At 58.3% G+C, this 23,195-nt stretch overlaps 1 protein-coding gene across 2 annotated transcripts in view; it reads right to left on the bottom strand.

The window, feature by feature from the left end:
- Positions 1 to 23,195, bottom strand: part of SDK2 (sidekick cell adhesion molecule 2) — a 272,623-nt gene that overhangs the window by 14,511 nt on the left and 234,917 nt on the right. For both annotated transcript variants that reach the window (XM_018063889.1, XM_018063888.1), the window contains 9 exons: positions 22,822 to 22,923; positions 22,551 to 22,666; positions 15,900 to 16,086; positions 13,120 to 13,257; positions 10,329 to 10,490; positions 7,649 to 7,774; positions 4,629 to 4,793; positions 3,174 to 3,314; positions 2,770 to 2,908 (listed from right to left, as the gene is read on the bottom strand). In XM_018063889.1, coding sequence (XP_017919378.1) covers positions 2,770 to 2,908; positions 3,174 to 3,314; positions 4,629 to 4,793; positions 7,649 to 7,774; positions 10,329 to 10,490; positions 13,120 to 13,257; positions 15,900 to 16,086; positions 22,551 to 22,666; positions 22,822 to 22,923 — 1,276 coding nt within the window. The remainder of the gene's footprint in view (positions 1 to 2,769; positions 2,909 to 3,173; positions 3,315 to 4,628; positions 4,794 to 7,648; positions 7,775 to 10,328; positions 10,491 to 13,119; positions 13,258 to 15,899; positions 16,087 to 22,550; positions 22,667 to 22,821; positions 22,924 to 23,195) is intronic.

Below are 23,195 nucleotides of genomic sequence, written 5' to 3'. Positions count from 1 at the left end.
GTGTGTGTCTATGTGTATGTCTGTGTGTGTCTGTGTGTGTGTCTGTGTGTGTGTCTATATGTGTGTCTGTGTGTTTGTATATGCGTGTGTGTGTCTCTGTGTGTGTCTATATGTGTGTGTGTGACTGTGTCTATGTGTATGTCTGTGTGTTTGTGTGTGTGTCTCTGTGTGTGTCTATGCGTGTCTGTGTGTGTCTATGTGTGTGAGTGTCTATGTGTGTGTCTGTATGTGTGTCTGTGTGTGTGTCTCTGTGTGTGTCTATATGTGTGTCTGTGTGTGTGTTTGTATATGCATGTGTGTGTCTCTGTGTGTGTCTATATGTGTGTGTGTGTCTGTGTCTATGTGTATGTCTGTGTGTTTGTGTGTGTGTGTCTCTGTGTGTGTCTATGCGTGTCTCTCTGTGTGTGTCTGTGTGTGTCTGTATGTGTGTCTGTGTGTGTGTGTGTGTGTCTCTAGGACTTGTAGGCCCAGGACCAACCTCCCACCCCGGCCCAGGGCCTGGGGCGCTGGGGAGGCTGCACCTTGATTCTGCAGCGGTGCTCCCAAGGCCCCAGGCAGGGGGAGTCTTGGCAGTGAATGTCACACAGCGTTTCTGGGCCCCACTGAGACCCCCCAGCAGTGGAATCCTAGTCTGGACACATGCCCCGCAGACAAGCTCCCCAGGTGACTCTCAGACTCACAAGGTGAGCTCCAGAGAGTGGACGCCGAGGGTCGGGGGAGAAAAGGGGCACAAGGCCTCCCTCCTTCCACATCTGCTCAGAGACCAGAGACAGGCTAAGGGCCGCCCTACCTTCGAAAAACCAGCCCTGGAGAAAGCTGTGCACTTCCCGGGGAATGAGAGGCCTGCTGGGTGAGTCATCTCACAGACACCCAGGACGGGGCGCCTCGGGCGCTCCACCCGCTTTGGGGTGCGTGAGAGGCAGCAGGCTGGGCTGGGAACCGCGCAGGCTCCCAGGGACCCTGGGCAGGTGGCTGGGGTCCCTCATGACTCTGCCTTACTCATGTCTTCCCAGGAAGGGGTGCCAGGGGGCGCTGCCCAGGGCCCGATGCCCCGTGATCAGCCCCGTTGGCTCTAGGAAACCTTCCTAGCACAGAGGCCCTGAACCCCGGCTGCCCCGCCCAAGCCGGAGGTGGCTTCCTGCTGAAATGCCGCTCTGAGAACAGTCTGGTGCCTGGTGACCATGTCACAAGCAATACTCCTGCCTCCTGCAACCCCCTGTACCGTATCTGCGTGGATTTTATGCCAATCAACAAAGCTGCATCTTTAAGCTACTTAGAAATAGCATAGTTAGCAGCAGCATCACCAGATGAGACAGGAAGACACAGGATACTAACAGGAGGGGGGATGGGGGGCCAGGCTAACACCGTCTTGGCGACATGCGCCGTGCCTGGGTCAGGCCTCAGGAGCCTGGGGATAGTTTGGGGCACGTGGGATTTCTGTGTGTACACAGCGATGAAGGGGACACACAGGGCCCGCGGTGTGTGTACACTGGGGGTGTGAGAGGCGGGCGAAGCTAGGCTGTGGGTGAAACGCCCTCTTGTTCCATGTGGCAGGGCCCTGGAGCCAGCCTGGCGGGGCCGCGGTGGCCATGCTGGGCCCGCACCATGGCCTCAAACAGCTCTTTCTTTGGAAAGCTGGCTTTGGCAGGAGATGAGAGCTCGGCCTGGCTGGCCTGCGCACCCCTCCCGCGGAAAGTCCTCCTGCTGAACACACACGTCGCCTCTTCCTTTCAGGACCAGACAGAGGGAAGCTTTGTGAGCTGGCCCTGGGTGAGGCATCCCCTCAGTCCCGCAGGCACCTCCGATGAGCCGGGAATGTTAACGGGGCCGAGGCTGGAGCCCCTGAGCTGCAGCCCAACCTCTCCCTCATGCTCTCGATGCCTGAAATTGCCAGGTCAATCAGGTGACGCTCAAGTGAGCCCTAGCAACTGACCCTGACCTTGGAAATGGGCAGTCTGGTGGGCCACAGCGGGTGGGGCTAGTAGGGGCCCTGGGTGGAGAGGAGTCAGGTGAATATAGGAGCTGGTGCAGCCTGGTCCTTTCCTGGTTGGCTCTTCTTGGATGCGGCCTTTTGAGGACAATGTGGGGTATGTAGACTTCAAGGGTGGGTGGGAGAAAGCTGCCTATAGCCACAGAGGGTGTGAGTAGGTGCCTGGGGAGAGGGCATCCCCTCTTTCCAGAACAGGAAGGTCAGGTGAAGGCAGAAGCAGTCATGGGGGACTCCTGGCAGCTCTTGAGTGTGTATGCCCAGCCCATCTTCGCTGGGTGCCTCTCACCTTTTGGGCCAGTGGCTATCAGGGCTTCAGGCCTGTACCAGGAGCACTTGGCCCCAAACAGCAGTTAGTGGTTTGCAAAGTTGTGCAAGCGATTTGCATCCTGCTGTGGTTGGCAGACACCCTCTGTCCCCAGCTCCTCGTGACTTTCTCCCCACCCCGCTGTGGAGCTGCCTGGGCCTGGCTCTCTGCCTAGTGACCATTCCCAGCGAATGCTGCTTCCCGGGGGGCTGTCCTGGTGGCGCAGTGGTAAAGAATCCGCCTGCCGATACAGATGTGGAGGAGGAAATGGCAACCCACTCAGTATCCTTGCCAGGGAAATCACATAGAGAGAGGAGCCCAGCGGGCTAGTTCATGCGGCCACAAAGAGTCGGGCACAACTGAGCATGCTGCTTCCAGGACGAGGTGAAGCCAGCTACATGCTGCCTGCTCTGTGGCCCAGGCGATGCCGGCCCCACCTCCACCCTCCCAGGACCCCACGAAGAGAGCCCATTACCTGGTATACAGGCCATTCTTTCGGCAGAAGGAGTTCTTGACAGAGAGTCGCCGGTTGTTGAGTTCCAGAGCAGGAAAACTGCTCTCATCCAAGCTCATCATCTCGCCATGGCCCAGCGCACCAGTCTTGGCACTGTTGCCTGGGGAGGGCAGAGACTGACGTCCATCACTCACTCCATCCTTTTAGACCGGGTGGCCCCTTTCCCCTATGGCTGGGCTGCCCCCTCTTTCTTTTGTTAGGGTTGAAACCAAAACTGGAGATGGAGATTGTGAGGCTGTGTGCAGGAACCCTAGGAGACCCCCACGCCCATCAGAGCAGGTGCTTTTCCAGGAGAGAGACCTCTCCAACACTACCTTTGCCGGAAAGGGAGATGGTCACGGGAAAGTCCGGTCCAGCCAGCTCACCTGCGTCTGTCTTCTTGGCATACTTCTTGCTCTGGCCTCGGATGATGAGCACAAAGACGAGGAGCAGGATGAAGATGAGGCCAACGAGGGCGATGACCACCAGGAACCACCACTCCTCGTAGAAGGGGTTGGCTTTCTGGGCTAGAGCATGGAGTGGGCGTCAGGTCCGTGGTGCTCAGACCTGTCCTGTCTCCAAGCCTCCGGCTCCAGGTGGGACCCTACCACCTGCTCTCACACTTTACGGGCAGATGAGTCTGTGCCCTCTGAACGAGATAGAATCTTGGCCTGGTAGGGATGGTTTCATCTCAAGGGCCAGCTCTGGTTTATCAGTAAAGGGGTTGCCTGGAGGGCTGGTTTGAGAAAGGGCTGAGGCCATTTCTAGACTGACTGATTAGTGATGTCTGCTAAAGACACAGGAGGAGGGAGTGAGTTGAGAGGGTTTCTCGACTCCTGAGTGCTGGGATTGATTAGTGATGTCTGCTAAAGACACAGGAGGAGCAGGGTCTGTGTGCTTGCTATTTTTTCTTTCTTATTTTTCCTTGCCACTTATGGCCCAGGGGCTACCTTGATAGATGTCAATGTGTGTTAGAAAGGTGCTTGCCTGGCCTGTGGTGGCCCTGGGACAGTTTCTCTCCCAAGGTTCAGTAGGGACAGAATCTTTTCTGATAGCCGGGAGGGTGGACATGAGGAGGTCTTCAGAAAGGCTCCTCCAGGGAGACTCCCCTTCTTTCAAAGCCCCCAAGACTGTGCTCCCTGCACCGGGCTGGTACTAATCTATGTTGCTGACTGAGGGGGCAGGCTCTTCTATTTCAGACTTAAAGTGCTGACTTCCTGTCATTTGGTTCTATCAATCAGGCCAAGGGCAAAAGCACACAGCTTCTGAAACTGGCCCAGTGAGTAGAAACTTTGAACGCTATTCCTGTCTCGGGGGAAGTGCCTATTAAAAGTGATTAGATGTGGGGCTGCAGGTTTCAATATTGGTCCTCTGTGAGCTTGGAGGTGATGGGAAGAGAAAGGCAGGAAGGAAGGGGGAAGGATGGAGTCCTGCCCTCGCAGGGAGCTGCTCGCTCAGGCCTGAGCTTCACAGGCTGCGGGCTCTGCGTTGGGGGGTTGTTTGCATGGATACACACAGTGTATGACCCGACACCCTTGGATTTCCTGGGTGATGAGCCCACGGAAGCTCCCATCTTGGGCCCGCCCATTCATCCTCAAGCCACTGGGCCCCCTGCCCAGGGCTTCTGGAATCCTTGGAAAGGAATTCCCAAGACCTCTGCCCTCTACGTCCTTCCGGAGTTGAAGGCCGACCCGGGCCCCAGCCCAACGCTCTTGGCTTCGGAGAACTGAGAGGACAATGCCTTCTGGGTCCCCAGCCCAGTGCTTCTGGGGCTGGTGCCTCGCCTCCCTCGTCCCCGCCCCAGACCCCCCACCCCTCAGCCCTCACCCCGTAGGTGGTACCTGGCACAGACTGGGAGGGGCTGCTGGGCGTCCCGAAACCGTAGTCATTGACTGCGATGACCCGGAAGTCGTAGCTCACACCTGGCTTGAGGATGTCCATGCTGAATGTGTAGGACGTGACCTCCTTGGGGATGTCTTTGATGAGAATGTCCCAGAGCCCCTCATCTGTGGGGGGACAGAGATGGAGGCACCTGTCAAGAGGGGGCAGTCTGCCTGACCCTAACCGGTGCTCCCTGACCCCAGGCCTGTCGGGCCTGTCCCCTCAATACCGAATCCCCTGTGCTTGGCACCGAGTAGGTCCTCGGGAGATACTTTTTACAAGTATCTGACCCTTTTATTCCTTTTTTAGACTTATAATTAATTAATTAACTAATTAATCCCAGCCATGACTGTAAGGAAATCCAACCAGTCCATCCTAAAGGAAATCAGTCTTGAACATTCATTGGAAGGACTGATGCTGAAGCTGAAGCTCCAATACTTTGGCCACCTGATACGAACTGACTCATTGGAAAAGATCCATGCTGGGAAAGATTGCAGGCAGGAGGAGAAGGGGACAACAGAGGATGAGATGGTTGGATGGCATCACCAACTTGACGGACATGAGTTGAGTAAGCTCTGGGAGTTGGTGATGGACAGGGAGGCCTGGTGTGCTGCAGCCCATGGGGTCGCAAAGAGCTGGACAGGACTGAGCGACTGAACTGAATGGATGCCATGCAGCCTGTGAGATCTTAGTTCCCTGACCAGGGATTGAAGCCAGACCCTGGTTGAGTCCTAACCACTGGAGCACCAGGAACTCCCTCTCCCTCTTTTTAATTAAAATTTCTGCAAAATATTGAAAAATGCATCATAAATGGAAAACTTTTTAACACCCAATCCAACGCCACCTAACGCCACCTAACGCCACCTAAGGCTCCAGTGAAGGAGCCTCACCTTTTTCTTGTGCAAAAGAAATCTACAGATTCATTTCCCATGACAGTAAAAAGTGCTGGCCAGCAGGCTTTTAAGAGGCTGCCTAATATGCTATCATAAGTCCCAGGTGGCTCAGACGGTAAAGAATCTGCCTGCAATGCAAGACACCTGGGTTTGTTCCTTGGGTTGGGAAGATCCCCTGGAGAAGGGCACAGCAACCCACTCCTGTATTCTAGCCTGGAGAATCCCAGGGACAGAGGAGCCCGGGGGGCTACAGCATGGGGTCACGAAGAGTCAGACATGACTGAGTGATTAAGCACAGTGTTCTATCATAAAGGTAGGCCCTCCTTTACTTGGGGTTCCCTGGTGGCTCAGATGGTAAGAATCCGCTTGCAATGCAGGAGACCAAGGTTCTATTCTTGGGTCTGGAAGATCCCCTGGAGAAGGAAATGGCAACCCACTCCAGTATTCTTGCCTGGAGTATCCCATGGACAGAGGAGCCGGATGGGCTACCGTTCTTGGGGTGGCAGAGTTGGACACGACTGAGCGACTAACACTTTCACTTAGCCAGGCCCCTATTTTTCTGCTCCCTTTCCACAAACGCCACACAGGGTAGTGCTCCTGACTGCAGTCTGCCCCTCCTTGACCCCCCCACGCAGGAACAAACGGTGTGGCCAGACCACAAGCTCTGGAACGAAACGCTGTGTCTCCGGTCTGCAGCCCCGGGACGTGGCTGATGTGCAGCGTGGGTCCCGTGGGTCCCAAATGTCAGGTGGGTCCCTCCCTGGTCTGCAGAACGTGGCTTCTCATGTCTAGTCGGTTCTGCCCAAACCAAGTACAGCAGGGGGAGCTGAAGATGAGGGCGATTTCACCCTCAGAATGAGGGATCTGCATCCCCAGCCTTCAGGGGGTCCTGGCTCGATCCTTCCTCTTATGCTCTGCCCTTGATTGCAACTACGTGGACCGAGTCACAGCCCCCAAACCCAGAACACCAGGTCCCACGCTGGGCCTCCCAGGGAACGCTGGAAAATCCACAGGGCTGAAGTCCCGGGCCAACATTCCACAGCCTGGCACCCCGGCAGGCCAACTTGGATGGAAAAAACAGGCTCCAGGCCCTGGATGGGAGAAGCAGGAGGTGGTCTCCCGGCCAAGTCAGCAGCCGGCCCTGGAGGGCCAGGGAGGGACCATCTGGAGTGAGGAGGGAGCCAAGGCTGCCTGTACGTTCCGGCTACACATTGGATCTGAGCTGCTGGACATAATAGCTGTTTACATGATATTTGTGACTGCGATTATTAGCCCAAGATTAAGGCAATGACCGGGTGCTGGCGGCTTCCTGGAACTGCTGGAGTGAATTATTTGCTATCGAGATGATTAGCGCTCAGCCACCCTGTGGTACCAACCACGTCGCTGGGATGTGCCAATGGCCTCATTAGAAGTATTAGCTCCCAAGATGCCAGCTTCCCAATTAGCATTTGCTGCTTGTGCGGGAGCAACACAGTCTTCTTTTTGCCTTTCTTTCTCATCTTGGGTTACCTAGTCACGCATCCGTGGAACATCGAGAACAAGCCTCCAGCCTGCACTAACTCTGGCACCTCTGATGAACCGGAAACCTAGCAACGGAGGGAGCGGGAAGAGGCGCTCGAGGGGCCAGCGCGGGTGTCGCTGTGACCCGTCAGTGACTTATCCAGCCTCGCCTGATGCCTTCAGAGGTTCTCATGATTCGATTTCAGGCTCGAGAGGAGAGCCCAGGACGTGATGGGTACTGTGGCGAGAGCCGGGAGGCAGAGATGGCCCTCAAAGGCACGCTGGTTCTCCAGGGGACGGCCAGCCTCCTCGTGGGGCTTTGGTCAGTGGGGTCGCGTGGAGGCGATGGGCGTTTAGCCAATGGGAGCCCAAACCTTCGTTCCTCTGGCTTCTTGGATGACCCCCCTGACTCGAGCTGGTCCTCACCCGGCGATAAGCCCTGTTCTCCAGGGCCTCCAGGGTGAGCCTTAACTAGGGTGCGAGTCCCGTGTCCCACCTGCCACAGGGGCCCCCCTTGCTTCCCCCGGCAGAGCACAAGCGCCTGGTCACGCGATGACCCCCAGCCGGCTCAGCCTGGGCGGACGTACCTGAAGGCCGAGCCTCGAGGACGTAGCGGGTGATGGGCCCTTTGCCTGGGTCTCCGCTGGACCAGTGAATGGCAATGGCTGAGCTGTACCGCACGATGATGGGCACTCCGGGCGGGCCGGGGGCACCTGCAAGCACACACACGGTGGGCGAGGGGATGCCCCAGAGCGGGGCCAGGCACCCCGCCTGTCTCCCTGAGCTCCAGTAGGAGGATCCAAGTGCAAAGCCCCGGCCAGGGTCTCTGGAACCCCTCCACATGCCGTGCCCTCAAGAAGTGTATCCCGGCCAGGCCTGCAGGACCTGACTTACTCTCCACCAGGTCACCCACAGCCCCTGCCTTCCAGGAGAGGTGTGTGGGGTGATGCCACAAAGGCCCCCAGCTGCACTGGCTCTAAGGGCGAGGCCAGAGAGGAGGCCAAGGCCGCAGGAGGATCTGGGGCCCCTGCCACCATGAGGGAGGAAGGACCTAGCCCTGCCCCGGGGATGGGCTCTCCTGGGGTGACAGGTGCCTCAGGGGCCACTGGGGGTGCCAGCCCCAGGGCCCAGAGCACGAGGGAGGAGCTTGTTCTGTAGGCAGAGGACAGAGCCTGCTCTGTCCACAGAGCGTCCTGTGCCCCTTCCTCGCCAGGGGGCCCTGCCTTGCTGGCTCCTACGGCCCCCAGGGGCCCCGCCTGCTGTTCCCCATGCACCTGGAGCCCTGCCTCCTGGGAGCCTGGACATAGCAGGTGCTTCCTCCATGCTTGGGGGACAAGGGAGCAAAGCAGGCAGTGGGGTGTGGGCAGCAGGCTGGCCCGGGGCCTCGGGGGAAGGAGCCGAGAGCCCAGCTTCAGACTGAAGCACCTCCAGGCCCCGGGGGAGGTGACCGGCCAGATGGCAGGCCAGGGGCTCACCTCCTGAGCCTGGCGGCCCATGACCCAGCCCTGCCCACGGCCTCGGAGGGCCTCAGAGCCTGCCTGCCTGCCTGCCTGCCTTCCTTCCTTCCTCCCTTCCCGCACCAGCATCCTGCCCACAGCCCAGGACAAAGGTGGAGGGCCTGGGGCCTGTGGGACGCTGCCCGAGGCGGGTGTGAGCAGTGGGGTGGGGCTCCCAGGACCCCAGGCTCTCACTCCCTCCAAGGCAGCACCTGGGGTGGAGTGCAGCTGTCATCCAGACTAGAAGCTTCCAGCCCACCCGCGGAGCTGGCCTGGAGGGAAGAGGGTGCCAGGCTGCACGTCCACTGACCCCTCCTCCAGCGGGCACAGCGCGGCGCTTTCTCAGAGCCTGTTCCTTCATGCTTCCTCCCCGCCCCCCACCCAACCCCGACACTTCAGGCCTCAGGTTAGAACACCGTGTCCTCCAGGCGGGCCTCTCCAGGCCCCCCCGCCCCTGCTCTGTCCCCCTGGTCCCCCGCCAGCTCCCTTCCTGCTTTTGTTTCCCTGGGAAGCGGCTCAGGTGAGAGGCGCCTGCCTGCCTGGGGAGGGGCTGGGGGCAGGTGGGAGGGCAGCTCCCTGGCAAGCTGCCCGCTGCGGCCCTGCAGGCTGTGTTCCAACCCTGGGAGCCTTGGGAGCCAGACTGCCCTTCTCCAGAACCAGAGGCGGGGAGAAAGCTCCCAGTAGGAGAGTGAAGGGTGGCCGCCTGGAACCCGCTTCCACTGGGCAGCAGAGGCCGCCCGGCCGGGTCAGCCCCTCCAAGCTCAGGGAGGCGGGCAAGGAGGATGCGGAGGAGGGGCTTCAGGGGGAGCATGGTGGGGGGCTGTGTATGTTCTCGGTGGGGGCGGGGGGACAGGAATCCAGAGAGTCTGGGAGGCGGCCTCTACATCAGGAGAGGACATCCAGCATGAAAGAGGCCCTGGGGGGCTAAGCCTCAGCCTCAAGAAGAAGAGTTCCCCCAGCCTGAGGACGACCCCAGGGAGGGTCACAAAGCCCAGACGAAGCTACTCTTTCTTCCCTGGTCCCCAGTGCGCCCCATCACCCCGGGACCAGCACACAGGGCCTGGCCTGCCCCCTGACGCTGCCCCTCTGTCCCCTGTCTAGGGAGCATGGGGCCAGCAGGCTTCCCTGGACCCGGTTCCACACCTGCAGACCCCCAGAGCCCTGGTTCTCACAGCAGGTACCTGAGAGCCACTTGGGCTCTTTCGTTCAAATGCACATCCCCAGGGATGCTCGGGCCCCAGGAATCAGCATTATCACGAGAACCCCAGGGGTTCTGACATCAGTGTCTCCTTGAGAAATGCTCTGATGGCACAGGTGACCCCTGCAGCCCGACTGGCCCTCCCTCACAGCTGGCCACCCCACCCCTCCTCTGCCTCAGCCGCCGTCAGAATCCTACGGAATGCTGGTCTCTTTTCCCACGCGTCCATACAAATGCCGCTCCCCGTGCGGTGTTCTGGAATCGCTGCCTTTGTTTATTTTGTTTTTAAATTTAAAAAATTGTTTTTAATTAATTTATACGGCTTCACTGGGTCTTAGTTGCGGCAGGCAGGATTTTGATCTTAGCTGCGGCATATGAACCCTCAGGTGGGGGCCTGTGCGATCTAGCTCCCTGATCAGGAATGGAATCTCCTGCGTTGGGAGCGAGGGGTCTTAGCCAATGGACCATCAGGGATGTCCCCCCTTTAAGTGCCCCTCTTCTCCTCCCCGATCCTTCCCCTCAGGCCCACCCCACGTCAGAAGGGGGCCCCACACCCACCCAAGGCTCCCCTACCTTCTCCAGGGCCTGTGGTGACGTTGGCTTCGATCTCAGGCCCGTAGGTGAAGGTCTTGGCTCTGATGCGGAACCTGTAGGTCATCCCCTCCGCCAGGTCCTTCACCTTCAGCCACAGGGGGCTGCTGCCCTTCACATCTACCGTCACGATCTTACTGACCCCTGTGGGGAAGCACATGGCCTGTGAGGGCCGCAGGCCCTGGCCGGGGAGGCCGGCGGGGAGGGAATGGTCAGCGCTGGCCAGGGGCCGCACCCCCTGGAGTCAGGCTGGGACCAGCACCCTTGACCACATGGAGTGTTTCCAAGACCATTCTCAGAACAGAGTCCTGTAAGCTGTCCTCAAAAATATATACATTTATGCTGCCTGCCTGTCTTTTCTTGAGTGAAAAACCACAGCGTCCTCTAGCATCTGCAGGGAAAAATCAACTATCTCGTTTAATTTAACCATCGTACCTCACACATTGGTTCCCCCACATCCCATCCCTTAGAAATCACATTCCAAGGACCATCTTTTAGGAAGTGCTTCAGTAAAGACAGCGACATCCATCTGGAGTCGGAGGGTACACACGCGTGGCTGTACCCACAGCCCAGGACAACCTCAGATCCGGCCCGGCTCCCTCCCTCCGCAGTGCCAGCGAGAGCTGGGGGCTCACGCTGGCCCTCCATCAGCTGCACCCACCAGGCTCTTCAGGGCCAAAGTGAGGACGCTATGGCGCCCCGAATCTTAGCTACTAGCGGGGAGGCTGGGAAGGTCTCCAGGAGGTGAGGGTTTGTGCTCTGCGCCTCCCAAGTCAAAGTCCTCCTGACCGTCAGCCTCTCTAGGACCCGGTTTCATCTCCCACACCCACCGAGGAGCTGGTCACCCCAGGAGACAGACTTTGCAACCAGCAGGCTGGCTTCAGAGCACAGGGCTGGCCCCGGCTTCTCCGGGCACGTCTCCTGCCCTGGCTTCAGTCTGTGCTAATGAATGAGGGTATCAGCAGCATCTTAGACAGGTGCTACGAGGTGGAAGAAAATAACTGAGCACCTGGCTGGGGGGCGGGAATGAAGTCCTGATGGACAGACCGGTGGGTGCTCCGGGGGGGCTTCCCGAAGGGGTCACGAGGCTGCGAGGTCACGGGGTGGATGTGCCCTGAGACCTGGGATGCAGCCCTGGGTACACGCCCCTCGACTTGCTGGAGTAAACCCCTCACTGGCCTGGGTCTTGGTCTTCCCTATAGGGAGCCAGGGGTGCGTCCTTGTTTCCTGCATCCTAGTGAGGCCTGCTTGCTGCCGACCAGAGTCTGGGGCTGAGGTGGGAGCGGGGCGCAGGCACACTGCTGGCCCAGCTGGGCACTGTCTCATCGGCCCAGGCTTGAAGTTCTCGTTAGTGGGCTGTCAAGGGCGGATGGGAGTCTGGAAGGCCTCGGAGGTGCCATATGGTCCAGACGCCGTTGGGCTGAGTGACAAGCAGGCGAAGGGACCACACTTCTCCGGGTGTGGATCCCCGAGACACACCCCAAGAGCCCGTCTGGCCCTGCGTCTGGCCCCCATGACCCCTGTCCTCTCCTTTCTGTGGGAGGAACGGCTCCTTTCCTGGGTCCCACACCTGACCACACCCCTGAGGCCCTGCTGGGCCCTGGAACTGGGCACAGGCCTCCCGGGGCACAGTCTCCTTCCTGCCTTTCTGACTCAGCAGCAGTGATTTCAGCTGCGGTGGGGCAGCCCCTGGGGGGCCCGGGAGGTGGGCAGGGTCCTGTCCAGGGCCTGGAGGGAGGGGTAGGGCAGGGGCTGTGAGGAGGGCTCTGAGCGTCGCTCACAGGACCAGGGCTCAGGGCAGCAGGGGGCAACCTGCAGAGCCAGGGGCTGGAGCCGAGGCTCCCAGAGGGCAGCGAGGTGCACTGACCACCCCCCCCCAGACTCCTGCATTTGCCCAGGAAGAGGCCCCAGAGCTTTGATCAGAGTCTCAGAGGGGTTCCTGACCCCACGAAAGGCAGAGAAGAACTAACTCGGGGTCAGGTGAGTCCCTAAGGCTGGGGGATCATATGTAGGATGGAACCTTAGGGGGTGGTCCATCTTTATTTTTAGTCTTTTTTTTTTGTTTGTTAAATTTTATTCTTTAAAAAATAAATTTATTTATTGGGCTGTGGGCTGTGATTCATTTGAAAAGACCCTGATGCTGGGAAAGATTGAAGGTGGGAGGAGAAGGGGATGACAGAGGATGAGATGGTTGGATGGCATCACCAACTCGATGGACATGAGTTTGAGCAAGCTCCGAGAGTTGGTGATGGACAGGGAGGCCTGGCGTGCTGCAGTCCGTGGGGTCGCAGAGAGTCAGACTGAACTGAACTGACAGTCCTTCACTGTGGCATGCAGAATCTTTCAGTTGCTGCAAGTGGCCTCTTAGTTTCGGCGTGTGGGATCTAGTTCCCCGACCAGGGACTGAACCCATGGCCCCTGCATTGGGAGTACAGAGTCGTAACTGCTGGACCCCTGGGGAAGGCCCCTGGTCCGTCTCCATGATCCATCTCGGGATGGGTCAGGTGTTTTTCCTTCTTCCCCATTTCTATCCACTGATGGGGAGAACATACTTAACAATTCTCTCCTAGGACTCAGGAGGCCGGGGCTGCTGCTCCAGTTTGCCCTCAACTTGCTGCTGTTTGACCTTGGCCCTGCCCCATCCCTGCTCTGCCTCCGTCTCCAGTTTATAAGTGGGGAGAGGCTCATCGCTTGGACTCTGTGTAGTGACGATGGAGCGGAACCAGGCAGAGGGCAGGTTTGGGGAGCCCCACTGGAAGGGGGCCGCACTCACCATCCACGGGGGTGCAGGGCTCGTACACCAGCCGGTAGCCCTCCAGGACGCCGTTGGGGAACTCCGGGGCCCCCCAGGACACGTTCACAGAGGTGGTGGTCAGCTCGCTGAACCTGACGGAGCTGGGAGCGCTGGGGGCTGGAGGGAGAGAGCAGAGGGGCTTTGTTTCCTCCCTTCTGGAAGTTCAAAGCCCTGGGTCTGGTTCCGAGGAACCAGCAGGGGCGTGTGGGTCCCTGGACAAACAAGAAAGCGGGGTTTCATGTGAGAGAGGGCGGGAGGGTCGCTTGAGGGCACCGGGCCCCTCCCTTCCCTCGCTGACATCCTTAGCAGTCTTCCCAGTGTCAGGGTCCAAGTACTAGGAGAAAACAGGATTTTGTTTTCAGAAAGTTGGAGAACTCAGGCTTCCTCCTGATAACTGGCCCTGAGAGCAGGACCCCTGGAGTTGCTGCGGCGGGGGCAGGGTGGTGCCAGGTCATGTCCTGGCTTCCCTGGCAGGGGGGTGCCTGGGGCTTAGAGCATCAGGTGGGCATTAAACAACCAGCCCTGCCATGGACAGAGCCCCTCTCTTGTCCTGGGGCCCCAGGGATTATGGCCAACAGAGACCACGCTGGCTGAAGCAGCCGGAGCCAGGACCTGTCAACTCTCTGGAAGATGTTTTCTTGGCCTGAGAACCTGACCCTGAAAACATAGGAGGGGAGAGGTCTGAGGGGGAGGACAGAGAGGAAGTGTCCAGCCTGTAGCATCCTGAGCTGGCTCCGGGGGGCAGGGGACAGCCAGGCTATTATTGTCCAGCGCCGCCTCCCCACCGAGCTGGGGCTGATCCGGGCCGGCTTCCGCTCGGGCCCCGGGAGGCAGCGTCAGTGAGCCGTCTGTCAAGGGGGAGGTCAGGTCTGCAGGCCCTTCCTGCCTCCGCTCTGCGCGAGGGATGTGAGGCGGAACACTCCGCTCCGGTGACGGAAGCATCCAGGCTCCCGGGGGTCCGCGTCCGGCCATTGACACTGACAGAGAGTGGTGGGCCAGGCAGGCAGACCCCCGGGAGCCAGGCGGAGGAAGGCGCGTCCCCGGAGCCAGAGCCGGTCCCCGAGGAGGACAATACTTGGGAACGGACTCCACGGGGTCTTGTTGTCTCTCTAAGAGAAAGATGATGGACAGAAGGGGGAGCAGCAGCTTGAGAAAGAGGCGAGGTTCGGCCCAAAGGCTTGTATTCAAATCCGCGAGGAGGAAACTGCACGGCAGGCAAAGGAGGGGACTGAAGCGGTGAAGATAGCCCAGGACTTGCTCAGGCATCCGGGGCTCCAGCCTCTGCTCCCCGCACCGACCAGCGGGGGACCATGAGGGAGAAGCCTCACTCCCCGGGTCACCTGTGCTCATCGTGAAACGGGCCCATCCGGGGGTTCCGACAAGATCAAGTGCATAGTACTACTGAGAAGGCACATGAGTGTGTGTTTGTGCTAAGTTGCTTCAGTCGTGTCCTACTCTTTGTGACCCCTTGGGCTGTAGCCTGCCAGGCTCCTCTGTCCAAGGGGTTCTCCAGGCAAGAATACTGGAGCAGGTTGCCATGCCCTCACTCCAGGGGATCTTCCCGACGCAGGGGTGGAACCTGCATCTGTTACGTCTCCTGCATTGGCAGGAGGGTCCTTTAACCCTAGTGCCACCTGGGAACAGCAGCTCAAGCGGCAGTGATGCCGTCTAGAGGGGTGCCCTGCATGTGTGGGCTGCAGGGCTCACACCCCGCCCGCTCCTCCCGTGTTCCCCTGCAGCCTCCTAACGGACCTCCCCGCCCCCATGAGCCTGTCCTCTGTTCAGCAGCCAGAGCCATCTTTCAAAAACATAAGCCAGATCCTGTGGCCCAGCTGCTTACCCTCACCAACGGCTCCCCATCGTGCTTAGAATTATTGCCGGACTTCCTCCCGAGGCCCCCAGACCCTCTACCCCCTGACTCTCACTCCTGTTCTCTCAAGCTTCCTGGCCTGCACTCTGGTCTCTTGGCCCCTCCAGCCTCCAGGCCTTGGCACCTGCTGGTCCCTGGGCCCGGAACCCCCCCACCTCCAGGACTTCCCGTGACCGGCCTCTTCTTCCCACTGAAATCTCAGCCCGGATGTCAGCCGCTCAGCCGGGCCTCTACGGGCCAACCTCTCTGAAGCCATCTGTCCACCCCTTGCCTCCGCCCTGAGACCGCTCACAGCCCCTGCCACCTGAGGTTAATTCCTCTAGATGCTTGTAACCAGCCAACTCCCCCGCTAGGAAGAGGGGACCTCACAGGTCCCTTCGCTGTTATGTCCCCCACATCTAGCACAGCGCAGGCCCAGAGAAGGCACTCAGTAAGTGAACAGTGGCATGATCAGAGCTAGGGAGATAAAAGCAAGATGGGTGGGAACAAGGCAGGGAGCAGAAGGGGGCTGGCTGGGCGCGGACTGGCCGTCAGCAAGGAGGGCTTCGGTGGGAAGATGAGGGGAGGAAGGGCTAGATGCGGGGGGCCTGGCCAAGGCTTCCTGGGGATAGTGCCTCTCTTATTCTTTTTTTTTTTTAATGTGTTTATTTATACAGCTATGCTGGGTCTTAGCCGTGACTCTCAGGGTCTTTGATCTTTGTTGGGGCATGCAGAATCTTTAGTTGCAGCACGTGGGATCTAGTTCCCTGACCAGGGATCGAACTCAGGCCCCCTGCATTAGGAGCGTGGAGACCCAGCCCCGATCGCTCAGCTGCCTCCTCCCGCCCCTGAGCCCAGGTGCCAGGCGGGCCCCCCCTCGCCTCCCCATCCGCCCTGGCCTCTCCCCCACCTGCTTGCTGGGTCTGGCCCCGGGTGGGGGTGCTCCGAGGTCCGTCCCCGGCGGCGTTGAAGGCTGCCACGCTAACCATGTAGGTGGTGTAGCCTGTCAGGTTCTTGAGCTTGACGCTGTTCTCGGCCAGGAAAAGCGTTTTCACCCGCTCAGTCAAGTTCCGCCGCTGGGCCTCCCAGAAATAGATCTGTGGGCACAGAGGTGGCAGAGTGAGGGAGACCATGACCCAGCTTCCCCCTGCCCCTGCCTGATCCCAGGGTCTCAGACACACTGCTGCTCGAACTATCCACACGCCTGGACGGCAGGTGTGAGTCACCCAGGAAACAGTTCTTGTTGCTTAGCCCCTCAGTCATGGCTGACTCTTGGCGACCCCTCGCACTGTACCCTGCCAGGCTCCTCTGTCCATGGGATTTCCCAGGCAAGAATACCAGAGGAGGTTGCCATTTCCTCCTCCAGGGGATCTTCCTGATCCAGGGATCGAACCCACGTCGCCTGCATTGGCAGGAGGGTTCTTTACCGCTGAGCCACCTGGGAAGCCTAGGAAATAGTATTTAAGAGCTGCTTTACAAAGCCGTCCAGAACCTTCGTTTTCACAGCGAATCCTTCAGTCCCTGCTAGACTGTAAACACCACGAGGGCACAGAGCCCGAGTCTGCTGATGGCAGGCTTGTAGGATTTAGCACAGCCTGGGCACTTAGCCCTCAGAATAGTCACTGTAGGTATAAACCAATTCCGTTCTGAGGCTCCGGAGTGCAGGGCAGGTAGACTCCACCCCAGCAAAGAGGCGGGTTCAAGGGCCAGCCTATCGGCATCACCCGGGAGCTGTCGAGGGGTGCAGGCCCCAGCGAGCCACTGGCACACAGCAGTTTGCACAGCCCGTGGTAGAGGTGGGCACGCCTGGGCTGACCCCAGGGCACTGTTGACTCGGGCAGTGACTTCCCTGTGCTGCAGCTGTGTCCTCTGTACAGCCGAGGTCAAGGTCACACACTTCCTAGGACCAGCGTGATCGAGGGCAAAGAGGGAAAACGCAGAAGGCTGCAGGCAGTTTTAGTCCAGGAGCACAGCAGGTCCACAGCGCTTACAATTACAGGCGACCCTGGCACAGCACGGATCTGAAGTGCCTGGGTCCACTTCTTCATGGATTTGCTTTCAACAGATCAGTACAACAGGGTCCACGGTGGGTTGTATCAGCAGATATGGAGAGCCGTCTGTGAAACAATCCCCTGAGGATTCCGAGGGAGGGCTCTACTTCATATTAACCGGGGGTTAGGGCTCGCTAAATCCCATGGATGGAGGAGCCTGGTGGGCTGCAGTCCATGGGGTCGCTAAGAGTCGGACACACTGAGCGACTTCACTTTCACTTTTCACTTTCATGCATTGGAGAAGGAAATGGCAACCCACTCCAGTGTTCTTGCCTGAAGAATCCCAGGGACGGGGGAGCCTGGTGGGCTGCCGTCTCTGGGGTCGCACAGAGTCGGACACGACTAAAGCGACTTAGCAGCAGCAGGGCTCGCTAGCGGCGGGAGGCCGCGCATCCTTCCCTAGCTTCGGAACTCTGCGACCAGAGCACGCGGAACACGGGGAGCCTGAGGCCGCGGGGATTAGAGAGCATTTGGCACCACCTGCTGGCCAAAGGCGTTTCTGCATGCTCTGGGCGTCTCAATTTCTCAATTTGCCTGGAGAAAGCTCATAAAAGTGAGAAAAAGCTAATAAAATTGTCCCCACCTGGCATGTGTGAACTGGCAGTTAGGATGCCTCAGTACTATAAAATCCTTGTTTTTTTCCTAACCCCTCCCTTTTTCTTTATTTTTCCGGTCTTCTGACGGGTAGATGTGTGGGAGTTGAGATAGTTCCATTAAATCCCTCGTTCATGGGTTCACTGTCTGGAAGGAATAAATGAACCCTCTTGGAGTGGATTCAGGGAAGAGGCAAGGGGCACAGACATTTTGGGGGAGGGTTTAATGCTAGAAAGGGGCCAACCAGGAAAAAATGGCTGAAGCAAACGTGAGGTCAGGAAGAGGCGTTCAAAAGATGGAACATGTTTTAGAGCGAGAAAAGTGAAGACGCAGAAGAGGGGGTGCCAGTTGCTCGCATCACGTTCTTGGCACGGGGGAGGGGGGTCCAGGACCCACGGCCACCTCACGTCCATAAATGGGCAGCCTCTGCAGGTGGGTCTCGCCGTGAGTGCTGAATCCAGCAGACTTCTGTCAGATGACGACTCGATGACATTTGTGCAAAACAGCCCAAGGACCTGAGCCTTGAGCACCCCAGCAGGTGGCATACGGCCAGGTTGTTGTGCGGGCCGGTGGTGGCCAGGTGTCTGCAAGGAAACGGCTCCCCGGAGGGCCCACATCTTTGGCTCCCTGAATCATGCCTGGCACACCTGTTGGTGATCAATAACTATTTGCTGATGGATAAACACTGTCTGCAGACGGGAACAGGTGCGGGAATGAATTATAGCCGCTACTTTCTATCTCTTCTTCTCAATTCCATGCCCGCTTTTTGCAACTGAAGTAGAATTGCTTTACGCCGTTGTTAGTTTATGGTGTCCAGCCATGCGGATCAGCTACATGTGAACGTATATCCCCTCCCTCTTGGAGCTCCCTGCCACCGACCCCTTCCCAACCCTCGAGGTCATCACAGACCACGGGGTCCCTGCCCCTTCTGGCTTCATCACAGGCACCAGGCTGTACTTCAGCCTCAGTTAAGTCAGGTCCAAGCCCACACGTCACATAGCTGGCTGTCGCTGGAGGAAAGTCACACTTTCAGTTCACGGGCACGGCCTCGAGTGGCCGGTCACCGTGCTACAGCGGTCTGGTTCACCCACTGCAATATCCCACCTCGCGGCTCCACGCATCTCCTCCCCATCCCTGCTCCTAGCTGCGGGCCCTTCACGGAGCACCAGAAGCCATCACGGGATACTCCAGACGCTCGCTTCCCCACCTGGGCCACCTCCCACCCTGTGTCCCCACCTTCTGCCTCCCTCCTGCGGCTAGGGTCGAACTGCCGGCTCCCTACTGAGGTGACCCCACCTTCCTGCGCTAAATCCCAGGCCCTGTCACTTCTTCCAGGGCATCACCCACCAGAGCTTCCTCTCGTCCCCGAATCACGAAATTCTTCCTCTTTCCAGAACTGTTTCTATCAGCACACACGAGTTACTCCTCCCATCTTAAAACCACCTCCGTTGACTGTCTTTTTCCAGCCTCTACTCTATTTCGTCACTTTTCTCTAAAGCAAAGCTCCTCAAAAGGGATGTCAGTACTGGCTACCTCTCCTCATTCTCTCTCGAACCCACTCCAAGCAGGCATCCCCTGCCCTGAACTCTTATCAGAGTCACCCGTGAACTTGGCCTGTTTAATGTAATCATCCAGGGCTCTGGAAACTCCTGTAAAGGGCCAGGTAAGAAATATTTTAGGCTTTGCAGGCCACACGGTCTCTGTTGCACTTATTCAACTCTGCCTTGTGACTTGAAAGGAGCCAAAGGTGATCTGTAAACTAATGGGTGTGGCTGTGTGCCAATAAAACTTTATTTATAAAAACAAGTTGGGGGCCGGATTAGGCCCATGGGCTGTGGTCGGCCCATCCCTGAATCACTGCCTCCTAGGTCTCTTCTTGCTTGAGCTCTCGGGGATGGCACATCTGCTTCCTCTCTCCTTCTGAAAGCACAGTCTGCATGTGGGTTTTGAGAATTCGATCACTTGTTTTGGTCCTGGGGTTCAGTTTTCAGACGTCTGGTGTTCTCTATCTAACCATGTCTAATCTCCAGGCTTTCGGTACCATCTGCGCTGAAGGCGTTCACCATTCACATCTCCAGCCTGGAACTTCTCCCTTGGACTCTGCACCTGTGTGTCCAGCTCCCTTCAGCATTTCCCCATGGATATCCAACAAACATCTCGAACTTCTTCCTCTGGCCCCTCCCCCCACCGTCACTGCCTCCTTTTTTCCTGCTCTGTAGCTGGAAGCTCCATTATCCAACTGCTCGGAAACCCTCGTTGCTTTTCCTCCTCTCACATTCCACGTTCAGTTCACCAGCAAATTCTGCTGGCCCTACCTTTCATGCGGAAGCAAGAGCAAACGCTCCTCACAGCTACTGCCTGGTCTATACCCCCTCACCTGAGGTTGCCGCCCCCTCTTCATGGTTTTGCAGTTGCCCCGATGCAGACTCCCCTCAACGTAGCAGCCAGCACAAGCTTTATAACCCAAGTCACCCAGGGCCGTCTTCTGTCCCCAAGCCCCCCATGGCTGTCATCTCGTTCAGCCAAAGCTCAGAGGGCTCCGGGTGATGCACTCCGTCATGCTGGGTCTCTCTGCTGGGCTTTGTATGCGCCTAGCCCCCACTGACCCCAGGGCCTTCGCTCGTCAGTCCCCTTGTTCAGAATACTGTTCTCTCAGATCCATGCGATTCACACCCGGTTCAACTTCATCTTTGCTCATGTGGCAGCTTCCCACTAAGGCTTCTCCCGAAGACCCTGTTTAAAGTCCCAAACATGCCCCTTAACCTGCTTCACTTACCACCAGCTGGAGCCGCTCTTTGCTTTGCGCGTCACTAGCCTTCCTCCCCTACAGTTTAAGCTCACGCTGTCTCTGATTTAATCTCAGTATCGGGAACACAGCTGGGCACAAAATAACTACTCAATAAACATGTGTTCCTGAAAAGGCCGGCTGTACCGACCTGCTTGCCCCCACACACGTCACAGCTCACCCTGGCGTGACCACTGGCTGGTGGTGTGAACACATGGTTGACGTTAAGGTCGACGAGCATGGATGCTAACGCAGGTCTTGTTGCTGTTAAGTCACTCAGTTGTGTCTGACTCTTTGTGATCCCATGGACTGCAGCCTACCAGGTTCCTCTGTCCATGGGATTCTCCAGGCACGAGTACTGGAGTGGGTTGCCACTTCCTTCTTCAGGGGATCTTCCCAATGCAGGAATCAAACCCATGTCTCTTGCACTGGCAGGGGGCTTCTTTACCACCAGGGAAGCCCAGTGCAGGTCTGGGAGGCGGCAATGCTCTTCCCCTCATCAGCGTCTATGCTTGGTTGTGATGTTCCCAAGCGCGTGGGCCTCTGTGGCGTGATGCTTGATGCCTGGGCACCCACACATTTCTGGGGACCGTGCATTAATGGGAGGCGTTCCCATCTCCCCAGCCTGGTGTCTGCCAAGCTAGAGCAGGCCCCGCCAGGCTCCTTTGTCGTCCCTGGGGAGGCATATGCTAGGGGCGCAATATTTAGTTCTCCCAGCTGGTGCTGCTCAGGAGCATCATCCATCTTCAGAGCCTCCTTGGCGAGACGTCTCTCCTTCTCGCTCCCGCCTTCTTCACCCCATACAGAGCCAGACTCTTATATATGGAGTCTCCACGAGCCGTGTGACCCAGCAAGGCCCCCGCCTGTGCGACCAGGGCTGAACCAGGAAGCTCCCGGTGGCTCCCACCCTTGCCACCTTGCCACTACGCTGGACTGCCCTCTGGAACAACAAACCACCGCCAGGAATCAGAGCAGTGCCGGATGCTGGCGTGGGAGCCAGGCTTCAGACACGGCCACAGGCTGAGGGTCCAGCCAAGCAGCACATCCTTATTGTCATTACTGCTGCCACCTCCTCCAGAGGCTGGTGGTTCAGACGGTAAAAAATCTGCCTGCCATGAGGGAGACCTGGGCTGGGAGAATCCCTGGAGGAGGGCATGGCACCTCACTCCAGTGTTCGTGCCTGGAGAATCCACATGGACAGAGGAGCCTGGCGGGCTACAGTCCACGGGGTCACAAAGAGTCGGACACGACTGAGCAGCTAAGAACATCCCAGTGGCTGTGTGCCCAGCGCTCCCTCCCCGCCCCCTACACGGTGAGGGCCAGCAGACCTGGAGTTTGATGCTCTGCTGCCAGCTTCTTTGGTGACCTCATTGAGCCACTAACTTGGGACTCAGTTTCCTCATCTGTGCAATGGGTACAATCATTATACTCTACCAGTTTTAGCAGGCTTTCAGGCATCTTAAGTGAAAACTGAAATGTTAGTTGCGTAGTCATGTCCAACTCTTTGTGACCGCTGCCAGGGTCCTCTGTCCATGGGATTCTCCAGGCACGAATACTGGAGTGGGTTGCCATTTCCTTCTCCAGGGGATCTTCCCAACTCAGCGACTGAACCTGGGTCTCCTGCCTTGCAGGCGGATTCTTTACCATCTGAGCGACCAGGGAAGTTCTAAAGGGCTTAGCAAATACTGGAGATGAATAGAATCCTGTCACAACCTGTCATAACACATGTCATTGTCTAAAATCTAGAAATAACTTTAAACAGAGATTTCTAAGACCTTGTCAATTCAATTAGCATCCATACTGTAACTAGAGTTGGCCAAATAACCACTTCAAGGGGTCTCACGTTGGCTTCAGGAGCTGGTGGGCTGGGCGGGGGTTGTAGATGCTGCGGGGATGGTACAAGCTGGGGTGTGGCCCAAGTTTCTAGCATCTGAGTGCCACCTGCCCCAGGGACACCAGGAGGATGGGTAGCGTTTTGCTCCAGCTGCGTGTATTTCAGTGGGTTGGATGCAAACAGCCAAGAGAGTGAGTGCAGACCCGGGACCTCTGCCCCTCACCACACCTGGGTCCCTCCCAAGCCCCGCCGGGCCCTGTGTCCCAGGGATCCGCTTCCCTGCCTGAGCACCCCTACCTTGTAGCCCTGGATGTCCCCGTTCTGGCTCTCCAGCGGAGGCGGCTCCCACGTCACGTCCAGCTGTGTGGCCGTGGGGCCATGGACGGCCACGTTGCGGGGCGCTGCTGTGGGCACTGCGGGGTGAAAGGGGTCCTGAGTGTGCAGCGCCTCTCTCAGGGAGGAGGCGCTGGGCTGGGCCAGCCCCGAGATCCCAGAACCCCTCCTGCTGGGCTTCTTGGAGCGGAGGAGGGCCGGGGTGGGAGGGGGCTGGAAGCGCAGCTGTGCTCACCTGCCTCCCCGACAAAGACCTCGTGCGGCGGGCTGGAGGGCCCTTCGCCCACGGCGTTGTACACGCTCATGCGGATCTCGTAGCGCCGGTGCTTGTTCAGGTCTGGGGGCGACAGTCGGGGAGGGGCGAGACACAGAGCTCACGTCACAGAGGGTGGAGGCTGCGATGACGGTCCCCTTCGAGCCTGGACCCTGGAGTGCAGGCCCAGGAAAGGACAGGGAACAGCTAGGGGGCAGCCGGCCCGCGGCGGCGGACGCCTTGGCTCATCCCTGGGACCCCGCACAGGATGCGACCATCCCGAACACTTTTAGGACCAAAAGGGCCACTACAAACATTCACGCTGGGACAACAGGTGCGAATCCAAAGTGTCCTGG

This window comes from Capra hircus, chromosome 19, assembly GCF_001704415.2.
Source record: "Capra hircus breed San Clemente chromosome 19, ASM170441v1, whole genome shotgun sequence".
Lineage (NCBI taxonomy): Eukaryota > Metazoa > Chordata > Mammalia > Artiodactyla > Bovidae > Capra > Capra hircus.
The sequence above is the reverse complement of the archived record's forward strand: the minus strand, read 5'-3'. Positions and strand labels throughout refer to the sequence as shown.